The sequence below is a fragment of the Schistocerca americana genome, chromosome X (assembly GCF_021461395.2).
Source record: "Schistocerca americana isolate TAMUIC-IGC-003095 chromosome X, iqSchAmer2.1, whole genome shotgun sequence".
NCBI lineage: Eukaryota > Metazoa > Arthropoda > Insecta > Orthoptera > Acrididae > Schistocerca > Schistocerca americana.
This window is the reverse complement of record NC_060130.1, coordinates 814,631,108-814,649,396: the sequence shown is the minus strand read 5'-3', so window position 1 is coordinate 814,649,396 and position 18,289 is coordinate 814,631,108. Positions and strand designations below refer to the sequence as shown.

Sequence of the window (18,289 nt, the reverse complement as noted above, 5' to 3'; positions counted from 1 at the left end):
GAATCAAAAACATATTGCTCCTACAAAAGAAGGCTGTACGAATAATATCTTCCAGTAAGAAATCAAATGACTGTAGACCCATTTTCAAGCAGTTGGGAATAATGACAATATTTAGCCGCCGGCCGCGGTGGTCTCGCGGTTCTAGGCGTGCAGTCCGGAACCGTGCGACTGCTACGGTCGCAGGTTCGAATCCTGCCTCGGGCATGGATGTGTGTGATGTCCTTAGGTTAGTTAGGTTTAAGTAGTTCTAAGTTCTAGGGGGCTGATGACCACAGCTGTTAAGTCCCATAGTGCTCAGAGCCATTTGAACCAATATTTAGCCAGTATGTTTTCAACTCTCTCCTCTATATAAAAGAGAATCAAGGATCCTTCTCCAAGAAGATTCAAAGAAGCTACGATCACCCTTGAAAGTGTCTGTAGATGCGGATGAAATGTTAGGTTTTAATGGAAAACCCATCCTGTGTGTGTGTGTGTGTGTGGAAATAAAATTATTAATGTGAGAATGTACTATTATAGCATTCCACTGTGCATGTTTGATTTATGTTTGTTCAACTACAGTGAAGTTTAATACCATTTAATGAATATCTTAGAAACAGAGAGACATATAAGGCAGATGTATCTTACCTTGACGATATTGTTCAAAAACAGCCCACGGATACTGGTCCTGTTTAGTTATAAATGAGTCACGGAAGTAGATGAACATCCATGACACTCCAACTATGCTGTAGATTCCAATTAAAGCTTGTGATGCTAACAGTGCTACACCGACACCCTGAAGACATAAAAAATACAACTTTTAGTATATATGTAAGCTTACTAGGCACTGAAATCAGCATATGAGAATAAAAATTATCAAAAAATCAACTCACTAAGTGGCATCAGGAGAAAACATGAACAAAGCGTAAATAACTGTTCAAGCTTATGGAGCCAGTGGCTTCTGCTTCTGACATAAGTGTTGACAGGGAAGGAAGAGGGATGAAGGAAAAGGACTGGCAAGATTTAGGAAATGGGGAGAGTTGGCCAGAACCCTGGGTCAGGAGAGACTTACTCGAGAGCATGAGAAGGAGAGATTACTGATCATCGACGTCATGGTGTTGCATGTGATTTTTTAAGCCACGCTATTTTTGGCTGGAAATCCTTATCCCTTTTGTTACCCATGAGTTTGTCTGTGAGTTTGTCTGTTTGTTTCCAATTTTCCTGGATTTCAGTGGAAATGCAGTATTGAAGTGGTGGAGAAATGTTTCATGGAAGGAATTAAATATGTACTTTACATCATTTTCTTTATAGACGTCTGCCCAGTTTTCAGCCGTTAACAGATAGTTAAAAAACCTTATATTATCATCATTAAATTGCCTTTGCATTTTGGTTATTGTGGGATATTGTCCTATGTAATTTAAATTCGCTGTTAGTGTTTGGGATTCATGGTCACTGTAACCTGTGCTGATGACTTCGATTGAGTGGTGTAGTTTGTCTGCGTTTATGAAAATCTGATCTAGAGCTGTTTTTGAATTTTTTGTGATCCTGGTTGGTGTGTTTACAGTTGGGGATAGGTTGAATGAATTTGTAATATTCAACAATTCATCTTTGTCTTTTCCAGGTGTGAGGAAGTCAATATTAAAGTCTCCACTTATTAATAGATTTTTGTTTAGTGAGTGAATTTTGACTACACACCATGAAAATTAGGGGATGCGTTATCTATCAATATGAAGTAGATATTGTTAAGTAACAGAAAGTTTCTAATGTTATATTTGCAAATTTTGCAACCTTTGCCATTTGATATTTCTACTAAAAACCTGTAAATAAATATAAATGTTTGGAAAAAATATATACGCTGAGGTGATAACAGTCAGGGGCTAGCAATACGCACATATGCAGATAATGGTCATTATTGTGGGCACATGGCATAAAAGGGTAGCGCAGGGGCAGAGCTGTCATTTGTACTGAGGTGATTGGTGATTCATGTGTAAAGGTGGCCACATGACGGGAATTAACAGACTTTCAATGCAGAACGATAGTTGAGCTAGATGCATGGGACATTCCATTTGGGAAACTGTTAGGGAATTCAATATTACAAGACCCCAGTATCAAGAGTAGGCTGAGAATACCAAATTTCAGGCACTACCACTCACCATGGGCAACACAGTAGCCATCCACTTAACAACTGAGAGCAGCAGGGTTTGAGTAAAATTGTCAGTGGTAACAGACAAGAAACACTGTGCAAAATAACCATAAAAATCAATGTGGGATTTATGATGATCATACACAATAGTGCGGCAAAATTTGGCATTAATGGACTATGGCAGCAGATGATCAATGTGAGTGTCTCTGCTAACAGCACAGCATTGCCTGCCATGCCTCTTCTGGTCTCGTGGCCATATCAGCTGGGCCCTAGATGACCGGTAAACTGTGGCTTGGTCAGATGATTCCTAATTTCAGTTAGTAAGAGCTGCAGTAGGGTATGAATGTGGCACATACCCCACAAAGACACGGACTCAAGTTGTCAACAAGTCACTGTGCAAGCTGGTGGTAGCTCCATAACAGTGTGGGCTGTGTTTATATGGAATGAACTGGGTCCTCTGGACCAACTGAACGGATCACTGACTGGAAGCGGTTATGTTCAGCTACTTGGAGATCATGTGCGGCCATTCATAGACTTCATGTTCCCAAACAATGATGGAATGTTTATGGATGACAATGCACCAAGTCACCGGGCCACAATTGTTCATGATTGGTTTGAAGAACATGATTTGGTCACCCATCAAACATTTATGTGACATAATCGATAGGTGAGTTTGTGCACAAAATTCTGCAGTGGCAATATTTTCACAATTATGGATGGCTGTATGGGCACTATGGCTCAATACTTCTGCACAGGAATTCCAATGACTTGTTGAGTCCATGAAGCATTGAGTTGTTGCATTACGCCAGGCAAGAGGAGATCTGACATGGTATTAGGAGGTATTCTGTAACTTTTGCTTAATGATGCTTTCAAGATTGGGCACATCAACTTGACTCTTAATGCAGTTGCTCAGCAACTATAGCTTTAAACAAAGATTTGAGAAAGAAGGAAAAACCAGAGGGACAAGTAGGCATTGAGACTCTACAACTCTCTCTTTACATCAACATGGAATAACTTGGAAAAGTTAAGCATTGGGAAGGCAACAAATTTATATGAAACAAAATTGAAATAAATTAAACAGGTTGAGATGAAACCAATATCATTTCTTCCGCAAATATTTCCATTTTGAAATCCCCCCACCCCCCTCTTATACAGCTAATAAACCCCAAATGTATGTAACTGAAGATCTCTTCAACTCATTTTAAACACTTTGGTAATTCAAAGTCACCGTAGCGAGTTTCTGCCACCTGATACTGTCATCCACCCAGTGACAGTGTGATACAATCCTCAACCAACATCATACAATTTAAGACGAAGAGTCAAAAAGAGGCAATAAAAAAGTCACAGGAAGCAAAACATGTCAGTGTCCACAGAATCAATGTGTTTTATCTTACTTTAGCCCACCCAATATCATCATACCAGTCCTGAGGACTACAGAACATAGTGATTAATTTGAATAGTGTATTAGTTTCTCAAGACAGTCATTTGGCAGTTTCTGTTGGCTGTGCAATGAGAATAGGGCACTTCTGTAATGGATGAAGGTAATTCTTCAGCTGTCAGTATAAGCATAAATCATAGTACTGACAGAATGGCATGGACTTTGGTAGAATTACTTTTAGTGAATGTGTCGATATTCTGATTTCATTGATAACCAGACTATCATATAAGGATGGATGGCTTTTCCAACCCACAACTCAATAATGTACACAAATGGCTCTGTTTTTACATAATTTCATGAAAATGCTTTGATATGCCTGGTTTGCCAGATCAAGAGGTGTTTAGCTACATTAACAAGGTTGCTTATCCTAATGACATTCACACTAAAAAGTGTGATGGTGGCATAGAAGCCATTCCATGTTGCTCATGGTGCTCTGAATCTCTATGCTTTGAATGTTTTTATTATTTATGTCACCCTGGGGAGTGAAGTGGTTTGCTTGAAGTAAAAAAATACATAAATAAATAAATTTAAGTACCAGTACTACAATTTATATGGTTTTCACATAAGGCCGTATAAGATTTGTAATGATAAATTCTATTTTTATACGATTTGAAATGCTCATTTATTTTCTCAGCAACTGCATTGTTTTTCTCAAATGCGCAAAAATATTGGTGTCATTGATGTCACATACTCCAGTGACAAAAAAAGATTGGATTGGAACACAGAGACAAAAATTCCAAACTGTGCTCTTAGCCACTACGCTACTGATTCCCTTGGCCTAGTGCAAGATGTGCTAACTGATGAAGCAGCATAAAAACTTTGACTGTCATTTTCTCAGAAACTATTGAGTGTTAGCACCTATGCCAACATAAGTGTCCCTTCATTTTCACCCTTCTTTCAGCAAGCAAAGTTCCAACTTCATAAGAGAGTGACCTGTGGTGTGTTTTCCTTGTAAGATATATTTTGGGTTCAAATAGTTCAAATGGCTCTGAGCACTTTGGGACTTAACATCTGAGGTCATCAGTCCCCTAGACTTAGAACTACTTAAACCTAACTAACCTAAGGACCTCACAAACATCCATGCCCAAGGCAGGACTCAAACCTGTGACCGTAGCAGCAGCGCGGATCCGGACTGAAGCGCCTAGAACCGCTCGGCCACAGGGCCGGCTATATTTTGGGGAAACTCCATGCCTGCACATGGAACATGGTGTTCATTCAGTACTTCCACAGAAGAAATATATCTCTGCCAATCCCTACAGATCCTAAATGTCTGTCTTGAGAAACTAATATGCTGTTCAAGTTAATCATCACATCCTGCATTTCTCAGGACTGCTATGATGATATTAGGATGGTCAAAGTAAGATTAAACCACACTGATTCTGTGGAAACAGACATGTTTCATTTCCTGCAATTTGTGAACTTTTTCTTTAATAACACCTTTTGAGTCCCTTCCTGAAACTATATCACTGGTGAGCTTTTTGAGGGTTGCATTGCACTGGGACTGGGAATACTATAGTATCTGGTGGCAGAAACTCCCTATTGCAAGGTACTAAAGTGTTTAAAATGAGTTGAAGAGACTTTTAATTACACATATTTGGTGTTTGTTAGCTGTGTAGAGTCGATTTCAAAGCGAAAATATTTACAGAAGGAATGATTTTGGTTTCATCTCAAAATGTTTAATTTATTTCAACTTCATTTCATCTAAATTCGTTGACTTAGCAATTCTCAAATTTTTCAAGTTAATCCTCAGTGAGGTAAAGAGAGAGTTGCCTAGCTTGCATCCCTACATTCACAACAAAATACAAACATAACCAGTAATTCAATAGACATTAATGGTAAAACAAATTTTATAATTGACAACTTTATGTACATAATGTTATCGTCAGAAAATTTAACATTCATGGCAGAATACAAGCTCTTTGTGAAACCATACTGTCATAATTTGTCTGTAGCATGTTTTGATTACAAAAACAAACAGTGTAAGTGATAATTTGCGCATGTGCGATATTCTGTGTAATGAAGGAGGCACAATACTTCTAATTAGAAAAAACAAAAATACTATCTTTAACATTAGCATGTAACTGGCACACCACCACACACCAGCTACTATGACTCATGAATTCTGGTATCAAGTTGTAGCAACATGGAAGGAAATACACAGATCAGCCATCAAAAACTCTGTTCGACTTAATTGCCAACTGGGTTAGAGCCATTGTGACACCTCTGTGTACTAAATTTTGCACCCTGTATACCTGAATCAGCCACAAACTGATTAATTTATTCATCCTACTATACTGCATTTGCACAATTGTTATTTGATTATTTGCTGATTGTGGAAGTTCTCATGGGTTGTGTCTAGTTTGATATTAATGGAGATATATGATTACTATCACAATGATTGCAGGTTTTCTGTAATATCGTTGTATGAGGCTTGTGTATCAACTGCACGTACATTTCAAATCAGTGGTTTCAGTTCTGTAATACAATTACTGCAATATTATTCACTCATCACAAAAAACTGAAAATTTCTGCGAAACTGGGATTCAAACCAAGACCTCTCATTAAAAAAGAACAGTCTTTCTAACCATTTAGGACATCCAAACATACCTCTAAGACTAACTCAAACTTTCAATGTCACTAATGTTTCACTTTCCAAACACTACAACCAGAGGTTCTCTCTTTGGGTGAACAATGTCTGGTTGAAGAATTCAGTAGCTATGGAGGGTCAACATTTGAACTGGTATTTAAGTGGTGCTTTAATGTGCTAATTGGTTATTGCAACTCCTAGTATTACGCACATGATCCAGGACCAGGCAAATAATTCAATTGCTATAGGACATAAATTAATAGATGCCTTCTTTATTCAATATATATCCTTTGTAGACTACTACCATCAACTGAAATACAGCATGTTATTTAAGCTATATAAGGAACTGAACATGTGAAATATTCCAAGCTAAATATTGTCTGGTTTTATTAAATTATAGTTTTTTGCAACTTGACAATAGTTATGTGTATTTTACCATTAGGTAGACTGATACATACTCTATTTTCCGCCTCCTCAATACATTAGTTATTAAGCTGACCATATGTGTCTATACCTATGTCATCGAGTTTATATTAAACTTCTATATAGCTTATTCCCATAACACCTCCTATTGTGATCCATCTGTCCACCACAACTTTCTTCTACCTCGTAATTTTTGCAGCGGCTTTCTACTGTGCACAACATTGAACCTCTTTCCACTTATTATATTTCCCAGTCTTCTGCAGATTGCTGATATCATAAAAGTATCTACACTCAAAGCATATTAGTCTGCTGATTTAAGTCACTATTTCTGTATGTTACATTCTCCCTTTTTTAATAATAATAAAAAAAAAAAGAAATGAAGAACTGATATTCCAATAACTGGGGTTCCCCACAAACTTCAAAATGGTTACATCAAGTAAATTTCATATGTTTCTTTTTCTACTCTCTGGATGGTGCAATATAAATGAAACTTCATCATCATTATATTAGGACACCCTCACTATGTCAATCTCAAGACACAGTGTGGATATGATGTTAATGCTGTACTGATGATTTATGCTCACCTGGAAAATTGGAGAGATTCTCCACATGTCCATGATTCCGGCATTGAGATACTGCCCCAGGGATGCTTGGACAGTAAGCAGTGGTATGCCGAGGATGAGAGTCAGGAACATGAACTGCAGTATAAAATTTGCTGAAAGAAGAAAATACAGATATGATAATATAGTTGCCAAACAATCTGTACCTAAGGTTGCATACGCAACTGCAACAGTAGTCTTCATCAGTTAAGAGTATGGGGTTCATCTTCAAAATGTTGAGTGACTATGGAACATGGAAACAGAACTGTAGCCCCAGTCAGACAGACAAACAAAAAATTTCAATTCTTGGAGAAATCATCAGCAGTAAAAGAATTGACATCACAAATAATTCATAGACAGGTAAATAAATATAAACTCAAACCAACATAACAAAATTACAAATCATCTTTATCTTCATTTTCAACAATAACCACATATGTGTTAGGCAAACTTTACATTGATCCCACAATTTTTTTGACTTCTCATGCCTCCTACCTCTGTCAGTGATTTGTATTCAAGGAATATGACAAGTTGCACTGTGGTTTACATTCTGCGTTAAACTGTAGGTTGCCTTGTAACTGGCTGAGTAACGCAGAGTTGAAACTGGAGGAGGGTAAGGGCATACAACCACCAATAGGATCACAGCTGGTACAGCACTACACCATCCTAAACAATCTGTGAGTCAGTGACTGCTTTACTTAGGTTTCTATGCAGATTCAGATACATGATATCAGGGAGTATGGTGTACTTTGAAAATTAAGAGGATTATCATCTACTATAACCTGTGGATGTTTCTGAAAGTAATTGGGGTGAAACTTCCTTTCAACTGCGTCACAACAGACTTGAATATGGACATCTCTCTTTCTTGCACAATGGTCTTCAGTTACTCCCTATGAACGAACTTAAAACTTGAGGCAGCCAGGACTCAGAGGCAGAGTGATTTAATTGCTAATCTGGTATGAACATTGCCCACAGAATGCAAAGGCCTGGGTTCAGCTACTATGCAGCAAACAGTTTCTGGTACTTTAGAAGTTTTATAACAGAGAGCATTACACTGCAGAGGTTATGCAGATGGTGCAAATGTTGATATAATGGGCTCACATATGGAAGCAAGGGGATTCAGATTCCTGTTTGACCATACATATTTAATCTCTGTTGATCCATCATGGACAGGGAACATCAGCTGGTCAAGTAATTGTCAATATCAATTAAATTTGCCACCAGCCATGTAACTGAGATGTTATTTTATTTTATTTTAACAACCATTTTCTTCATTCCACTATGCCATCTTCAGGTGCCATATGTATCTCTGAAAATAAATAATAATGTCATGCAGTGCCTTATATATCTGGATGTCGTGAATTCACACTGTTTCACAAGTGCTCCATTCGAAGACTTGATAGCAACTCAAGTCTTCGAATGAAGCATTTGTGAAACAGTTGGAATTCATGACAGCCAGGAATATATGGCAGTGAATGAAAATATTGTTTATTTTGAGAGATGCATATTCATGACAGCCAGGAATATATGGCATTGTATGAAAATATTGTTTATTTTGAGAGATGCATATGGAGCTTGAAAATGGCATTGTGGAATGTCAAAACTGGTAGTCAAAATAAAATAAAATAAAATAACATCTCAGTTACATGGCTGTTGGTGAATTTCATTGATATTGACAATATATATTTGGGTTTCCCATGGTTTCTCTAAGTCACTTCAGGTAAATGCCTTGATGGTTCACCTGAGTAGGAGAAATTCCTTCTAAATGAGCTTCTGTTCTCTCTGTAATGGCCTCAATAGCAGCTGAAAGTTAAGCTCTAAACTTCCTTTCTTCTTACAGTTTCAGTGTGAGGCATTCATTCAGGTATCAAATGCTATGTTTGGGTAGTTGGAAGTGCAAAGCCTTACCTTTCCTTGAGGACATCATGGGCTTACACTCGTGAGCAACTGAATTGACGCATCTGCCTACTAGCGTTAAGCACTCTCTTTCCCACTGTGACAACCACAACACATAGGGACTTCACTGAACACCAAAAGTATGTCTGTATATATGAATTATGGTTTTAAGTTCATATCACAATGTTGTAATGGTACAGTTCCTACGTACTGAATCTTGCCCTTACTCATCTCTGCCAGACTGTAGTCCACAGGTAGACTAGGAATGTTCCATCATTCGAGTATAGGAGCAGTTTGACACCTGCCGATTTGGTGCATAGCTATCAGTTGGAGGGAGTCTGCAGAATGAGTTGCCAGCAAGCATCGTGTAAACGATCATATACTGGAGTGCAGAAGGTAGGTGTGAACATAAAATAACTGTTGATTCACATTAGTTTTGTATTAAGTGAGATAACACAAATATTTTACCATGACTGGACTGAATCAGAAAGCAATGGCTAACTTGATTGGAGGTGTGGAATGGTGTGAATGCTAATTTACTGTGAATGAACTTCAGACATCATACGGACATTTTCTATGAACTTGTTGTTGTTGTTGTGGTCTTCAGTCCTGAGACTGGTTTGATGCAGCTCTCCATGCTACTCTATCCTGTGCAAGCTTTTTCATCTCCCAGTACCTACTGCAACCTACATCCTTCTGAATCTGCTTAGTGTATTCATCTCTTGGTCTCCCTCTACGATTTTTACCCTCCACGCTGCCCTCCAATACTAGATTGGTGATCCCTTGATGCCTCAGAACATGTCCTACCAACCGATCCCTTCTTCTGGTCAAGTTGTGCCACAAACTTCTCTTCTCCCCAATCCTATTCAATACTTCCTCATTAGTTATGTGATCTACCCCTCTAATCTTCAGCATTCTTCTGTAGCACCACATTTCGAAAGCTTCTATTCTCTTCTTGTCCAAACTATTTATCGTCCATGTTTCACTTCCATACATGGCTACACTCCATACGAATACTTTCAGAAATGACTTCCTGACACTTAAATCAATACTGGATGTTAACAAATTTCTCTTCTTCAGAAACGCTTTCCTTGCCATTGCCAGCCTACATTTTATATCCTCTCTACTTCGACCATCATCAGTTATTTTGCTCCCCAAATAGCAAAACTCCTTTACTACTTGAAGTGCCTCATTTCCTAATCTAATTCCCTCAGCATCTCCGACTTAATTAGACTACATTCCATTATCCTTGTTTTGCTTTTGTTGATGTTCATCTTATATCCTCCTTTCAAGACACTGTCCATTCCATTCAACTGCTCTTCCAAGTCCTTTGCTGTCTCTGACAGAATTACAATGTCATCGGCGAACCTCAAAGTTTTTATTTCTTCTCCATGAATTTTAATACCTACTCCTAATTTTTCTTTTGTTTCCTTTACTGCTTGCTCAATATACAGATTGAACAACATCGGGGAGAGGCTACAACTTTGTCTTACTCCCTTCCCGACCACTGCTTCCCTTTCATGTCCCTATGAACTTAAAGTATACTAAATACAATGTCTGGTACAAGCTGTTCTAATTTCAAGGAACCTTTCTCATCATTTTACTGACTTTGTTATGTGGAGCAATGAGAGCAGGATCTTGATATTGCACATCACTTAGGCACCTAATTAGGAGTTTTATTACCGGTACCTTGGAAGTGACCCAAATTCCTTAAAGAGCATGATTTGATGCCAAACTATTATGAGAGCTAATTAAAGAAGCTATTATTCAAGAAGTAGCATTATTCTGTAACTGGTGTGAAGTTTTACAGGTGGTTTCCAAAGCTTTGGATGCAACCACTATCAGTGTCGGCTCATGAGTATACATCCTGGGTGTCCACAACTTTCTAGATTCAGATAAAATTGGGAGTGTGAAATTAATAGCATTTACTGTATCACATTTATGCTTATCAACAAGTTTATACAACTAGAGCCGCTGCCAATAATAATAACAACAGTAATAATAACAACAGTAAAAATAATAATACGCATTCGGGAGGATGACGGTTCAATCCCTCGTCCAGCTGTCCTGATTTAGGTTTTCCGTGATTTCCCTAAATCTCCCCAGGAAAAGGCCGGGATGGTTCCTTTGAAAGGGCACGGCCGACTTCCTTCCCTGTCCTTCTCTAATCCGATGAGACCGATGACCTCGCAGTTTGGTCTCTTCTCCCAAACAACCCCAACCCAATAATAATACTAATAATAATAAGATTAACTTTTCTGACAAAAGAAACAATTGTTTATATAGAATTTTGTTGCTTTGTACATAATTAAGTACAGGTTAGCGTAATAACGAAATAATGTGTAAGCTTTCGCAACTCTCCATTTCGCATTTTTGTAGAGGTGGGAGTTTTCGTGCTTTCCCATTTTTTTGGAAAAATGTGGAAGATCCCTAACGGATGTATTAGTTCACGAATTTACTTCCGGGCAGAAAATCAGATATTCTAACGCTGCACACACACACACACACACACACACACACACACACACACAACAACAACTTGTGCTAAGAGTACACTTCCTTGTTAAACATTCGCTTGTAGTCAAGCTTATTTGATTTCGTGATTCTCTCAAAGGATTCGTTCTCGGAGACCCTAGTTCCTTTGCCGCTAACTTATTTACTTTTCTGTTCCCAGAATGATATTTTCTCTCTGCAGCGGAGTGTGCGCTGATACGAAATTTGCTGGCAGATTAAAGCTGAGTGCCGGACCGAGACTCGAACTCGCTACCTTTGCCTTTCGCGGGCAAGTGCCCTTCGACTGTTACCCAAGCACGACTCACGACCCGTCCTCACAGTTATACTTTTCTGTTAGCATTTAAAACAGATCGAACATAGTTCATATTTACACTGCACACGAAAGCCGATTCCCGCACAGTAAACAATGGAAATGATTAAACCCAAGTAGTAATGTCTACCAACATGGTCACTTGACTAGAATACAAATGAGGCGCTGAGATCCATAAGGGCCTAAAGCACACTGGATCTCACATTTAAGTGAGTGTCAGAGAAACCAGTGATACAGCTTTTCGTGAATTTTCATATGCACAATGTCGGTCTACAGCACAAATAAACCTGACTCACAATAAGATCAACAGATTTCAGAAGCACGAATAAATGCGACAATCTCACTATCGAGGGTCCTGTGCCGGCCGCTGTGACCGAGCGATTTTAGGCGCTTCGGTCCGGAACCGCGTTGCTGCAACGGTCGCAGGTTCGAATCCTGTCTCGGGCATGGATGTGGGTGGTGTGCTTAGCTTAGTTAGGTTTAAGTAGTTCTAAGTCTAGGGGACCGATGACTGCAGATGTTAAGTCCCATAGTGCTTAGAGCCATTTTTTGAGGGTCATGTGCTTTAGACCCTTATGATTCTCACAAGAAGTCACAGCCCCCTCAGATTTAGTGGTAAGAGGGCCCAGAGGATAGCCCGTCAAAAACTGAACACAGATGAGACATGAAAACTGGAAAAAAGGTGTATCAAATTGTGAAAAAACCAAAACAGAAACAGTGAACGGTCCAAGTGCAGTAATTGAGCGAACATCAAGAGCCTTGGCGTCGTGGTTAAGCGGTCACGGTGCTGAACGACGAAGCGGACGAACCGTGTTAAAAACTCAATCGTGCCCTTTAATTTTATCCACTACATTATGAACTGTCCGTCCGGTCATTGAAATGATTGTTATTTCTCTGTAGTCTTGGCAATTGTCATACTGTACATTGGTTATAGAATACGAGTCATGTGGTAGGAACACGTTACCGTCGCAAGTCACGTGACGAATAGTGGAAGCAGGAGAGATACCACAAGATATCTCACGGAAATGAAAAAAAAAATGAAAACAAATAAACGGATGTGAACTATTTTACAACAAAGGAATTCAAGAGTCAAAACTTCCAAAACGGAATGGAACTTCAAAGACGTTAAAAACATATGTTTTGACAGAGCACAGAGAAATTGTGATTGTGAAACTGTTGCGTTCGTTTGTTGCAGCTTATGTGACAAACTATTGATTTCATCATTTCCTTGGGAGTGATCGCATTCAAACTTATACGATCACCTAAATCGGGCATGGAGCCGTATCTTACTCATTCACTAGGCGTACAAATTACGTGCATCGGTAAGAGATTCCTATCATATCACACACGTACTGTCACTAATGCTGTGTATGACATATCAGACATGTTTTCCAGTGGAGGATTCGGTTGATTAGTCGTCTTGTCATCAAAGGTTTGCGGTTCCGATTCGAAAGCCATTTCCTCTCGGCTGCTGAAGTTGTGCAGAATGAACTGTGATTATAGGTCCATTACTTACACCTCGCTGTTGCAAACGGACGTTACACCACGACACAGACACAAATGGGAATATCTGTTGTAGCGGACGTCATATACATCCGCTCAAGTTCGTTGCTGATACTTAACATTTACTGTGTTATTACAGAGACGAGCAGCTGTCTGACTGAACACGATTTTTCTTTCTATTTTGTTCGTTACTGGTCGTTGTATTTGTGCGGGGCGGACGTCCCATGACGCTTGCTCCATCTCATCGTTGATCCACTATCTCAGTTTTTTATTACAGGGGGCAGCTAACCCTCTAACCAAGGGCTGCCGGCTCTTTCTATGGGGTCCGCGGCGACCCTTCACCAAATCGTGTAAAATAATGAGTAAAATTATTGACTAAAAAGGTGAAAATCAAATTCATCACTTTTTTTCGTGTGAAAAAAATGTGTACTTTTACTTCAGGTCGTATTCCCAAGCAGCCTTTGCAGTTCCTAAGTGAGAACGCATACACAGTATAGTGCCGCAGAATGCGGCTTCTCTGATGGACCGTTTCGCAACAATACGGGGGTCGTTTGTGCGCCGGCTCACGGCGGTAGATGCGGTGAAACCTTTTACGCATGCGCGGAGCGAGCTTTGTCGACCAATCACAGCAGTCGCTGGCACGTATGCGGCCCAAGGCATCATTTAAACTTGCTTTGTCAGTGCACTACCTATTTCATAAGTCGATTTTTGACATTCAAGTTGTTTTCATTCATCTCTAAACCAAAGTCTATTGATACTTCTGGGTGGGGGGGTGGGGGGGAGGTAATTGGGAACAGACTTAGGGGTCCGCCATGGATTTTCGACTGAAGGAGGGGTCCACCAGATGAAAAGGTTGGGAAGCCTTGCTCTAACCGAACACGCTGAGCTACCTCGCCGGCGAACACTGAACCAGGACGCATTTACTCTCTCAGCCCGCTCTATATTGCACCTTTTGTCCTTGGGCCGTTCACTGTTTCTATTTTTATTCACAGTCCAGTACAGCTTCTTCCTGTTTTCATACCTGCTCTGTGTTCAGGTTTTGACGGTCTGTCCACTGGGCCCTCTTACCACAAAATCTGAGGGGGGTGCGATAGGGAGTTTCCCTTGTCAGCGCCTCAAATGGATTATGGTATGATAAAATTCATAACTTAATATACTACGAGGGCAGTTCAATAAGTAATGCAACACATTTTTTTTCTCGGCCAATTTTGGTTGAAAAAACCGGAAATTTCTTGTGGAATATTTTCAAACATTCCCGCTTCGTCTCGTATAGTTTCATTGACTTCCGACAGGTGGCAGCGCTGTACGGAGCTGTTAAAATGGCGTCTGTAACGGATGTGCATTGCAAACAACGGGCAGTGATCGAGTTTCTTTTGGCGGAAAACCAGGGCATCTCAGATATTCATAGGCGCTTGTAGAATGTCTACGGTGATCTGGCAGTGGACAAAAGCACGGTGAGTCGTTGGGCAAAGCGTGTGTCATCATCGCCGCAAGGTCAAGCAAGACTGTCTGATCTCCCGCGTGCGGGCCAGCCGTGCACAGCTGTGACTGCTGCACAGTTGTGACACTCGTTCGAGATGATCGACGGATCACCATCAAACAACTCAGTGCTCAACTTGACATCTCTGTTGGTAGTGCTGTCACAATTGTTCACCGGTTGGGATATTCAAAGGTTTGTTCCCGCTGGGTCCCTCGTTGTCTAACCGAACACCATAAAGAGCAAAGGAGAACCATCTGTGCGGAATTGCTTGCTTGTCATGTGGCTGAGGGTGACAATTTCTTGTCAAAGATTGTTACAGGCGATGAAACATGGGTTCATCACTTCGAACCTGAAACAAAACGGCAATCAATGGAGTGGCGCCACACCCACTCCCCTACCAAGAAAAAGTTTAAAGCCATACCCTCAGCTGGTAAAGTCATGGTTACAGTCTTCTGGGACGCTGAAGGGGTTATTCTGTTCGATGTCCTTCCCCATGGTCAAACGATCAACTCTGAAGTGTATTGTGCTACTCTTCAGAAATTGAAGAAACGACTTCAGCGTGTTCGTAGGCACAAAAATCTGAACGAACTTCTCCTTCTTCATGACAACGCAAGACCTCACACAAGTCTTCGCACCCGAGAGGAGCTCACAAAATTTCAGTGGACTGTTCTTCCTCATGCACCCTACAGCCCCGATCTCGCACCGTCGGATTTCCATATGTTTGGCCCAATGAAGGACGCAATCCGTGGGAGGCACTACGCGGATGATGAAGAAGTTATTGATGCAGTACGACGTTGGCTTCGACATTGACCAGTGGAGTGGTACCGTGCAGGCATACAGGCCCTCATTTCAAGGTGGCGTAAGGCCGTAGCTTTGAATGGAGATTATGTTGAAAAATAGTGTTGTGTAGCTAAAAGATTGGGGAATAACCTGGTGTATTTCAATGCTGAATAAAACAACCCCTGTTTCAGAAAAAAAAAGTGTTGCATTACTTATTGAACTGCCCTCGTATAATTCAAAAATGGTTCAAATGGCTCTGAGCACTATGGGACTCAACTGCTGAGGTCATTAGTCCCCTAGAACTTAGAACTAGTTAAACCTAACTAACCTAAGGACATCACAAACATCCATGCCCGAGGCAGGATTCGAACCTGCGACCGTAGCGGTCTTGCGGTTCCAGACTGCAGCGCCTTTAACCGCACGGCCACTTCGGCCGGCTCGTATAATTCATTCAGAAACTCCCAAAATAGGTTTACTGCAAGTACGACTTTAACATGTACTGACGTCCGCTCTAATTTTACTACAGTATATAGTGAGCGAATTACCATATCCCAGGAGTGTGCTATCATACAACAGGAATTATGCCGAGCGAATGTGGATACAAGTCCGACACAGTGTGCTAGCATCTAGTGGCACTGGCGTAAACATCTAGTTGAGTTGCAAGGGCTTGTGCATATCATGAACCGTGCACACTGTTGATCAAATCAGTGTGCATTTGGCCTCTAAGGCAATTACGTCACGCGATGCGCAAAAGCTCCTTAAAACGAGCATAACTGAAGGTGCGCTCGCGACCGTGTTGCCAAGTTTCACGTACTCTAAAGGAGCAGTAGCACTGTAGATTTAAGAGCAGTATCTTTCAGAGTGCAGCATCTATGTTACGTTTAACAGCATTCAGAGAAAAATAACCAATAAATCTGCGAGATGTCGAAAATAAGGGTGCTCCAAGTGCTCTTGTGCGCTTACACAGCAGCCGCCACTGACCACTATGGAGGTACAGTTACAATGAACACTCCTAGACAGCATAGATGTGTTTCAGTCTATGGATGCACCCTTCACAAGAAAAACGAACGTTACAGGTGGAATACTACGCATAAAAAATGGAACTAAAAAGTCAGTGGATGCAGAAAGGGAAGAAAAAGGAATGGAGAAAGATGAGAGATGGGGATGGACCGCACGGTGAGCACACTGGGTAGGCAGATGCAACATCACTGCACACAGCAGCCACTAGAAGCAGGAAGTGACAAATGTGGGTACGGCAGGTAATTAGAATCGCTGCGCTAGATGAGTAATTTGATTTTTTGTAGTAGGTGATAATAGTGCCATGCCTGCCCGGTTATCTGTGCGGTCTAATGCACCGCTTTCCGGACAGGAAGGCGTGCCAGTCCCCTGCACGAATCCGTCTGGCGGATTACTGTCGAGGTCCGGTGAGCCGACCAGCCTGTGGATGGCTTTAAGGCGATTTTCCATCTGCCTCGGCGAATGCGGGCTGGTTCCCCTCATTCCGCCTCAGTTACACTATGTCGTCGATTGCTGCGCAAACACTTTCTCCACGTACGCGTACACCATAATTACTCTACTACGTAAACATTGGAGTTACACTCGTCTGGTGTGAGACGTTACCGGGAGGAGGGGTGTCCAGTGGGGGCCGAACCGCACAATCACCCTGTGTTCTGTGTGTGGCGGCGGTGGCGTGAGTGGACTGCTGTAGCCTGTTGTGGGGTTTTGTACCAGTGCGGGCTACGGTGGGGACGAAGCCTCTCCGTCGTTTCTAGGTCCCCAGTTCCACACAATACAATAGTGCCATAATTGTGTGTGATGAAAGTCAGTAGAGCACAGGCTATAGCTGCGTAATATTTTGAACAAGTATTTGTGAAGTCAGGAAAGTAAAATGGATCCATTAATATTGAAAATTGAAGTTGAAGAAGAAAACATGTCAGACAGGGAGGAGTATCAAAATGGGATTTTTTATAATACAGAATTTCCGCTAGCATGCAATTTTGATTTAATGCATATGATGGCAGCAATCAAAGAACAATAGAAAACTAACGATGAAATAAAGTTACAGTTTAGGAAACAACGAATGGAAATCAGAGCATAACAAGAAAAACAGCATGAAACACTATTGAAGAGAGTAGACAGTCTAAATGCACAGATGCAGGCAAATAAACAGAAGCAAGAGGAGGTCTCATTATGGGCAGTATAGGTGCAACAGAAAGCTGACAGTTAGCCAATTAGTACAAGATCTAAAACTGATGGTGGGTTGGTTTGTTTGATGGAGGAGATCACACAGCGAGGTCATCGGTCTCATCGGATTAGGGAATTACGGGGAAGGAAGTCGGCTGTGCCCTTTCAAAGGAATCATCCCCGAATTTGCCTGGAGCTATTTCGGGAAATCACGGAAAACCTAAATCAGGACGGCCGGAAGCGGCATTGAACCATCGTCCTCCAGAATGTGAGTCCCGTGCGCTAGCCACTGCGCCACCTCGCTCGGTACTGATGGTGGAAACACGGGTAGAACTAACAGCAAATAATAAATTATGTCTGGAAGGAGGTATGGTTGGCAGACATTCGGCAATAACTGTTAAAAATGGCCCTCAGGTGGAATTTATATACAGTTGCAAATTTAACAAGTTACACCCA

At 40.9% G+C, this 18,289-nt stretch overlaps 1 protein-coding gene across 1 annotated transcript in view; it reads right to left on the bottom strand.

The window, feature by feature from the left end:
• LOC124556333 (sodium-dependent transporter bedraggled) overlaps positions 1-18,289 on the bottom strand; it is a 446,423-nt gene that overhangs the window by 61,047 nt on the left and 367,087 nt on the right. The window contains exons 9-10 of the mRNA XM_047130303.1: positions 7,152-7,282; positions 625-772 (exon numbers count right to left, since the gene is read on the bottom strand). Coding sequence (XP_046986259.1) covers positions 625-772; positions 7,152-7,282 — 279 coding nt within the window. The remainder of the gene's footprint in view (positions 1-624; positions 773-7,151; positions 7,283-18,289) is intronic.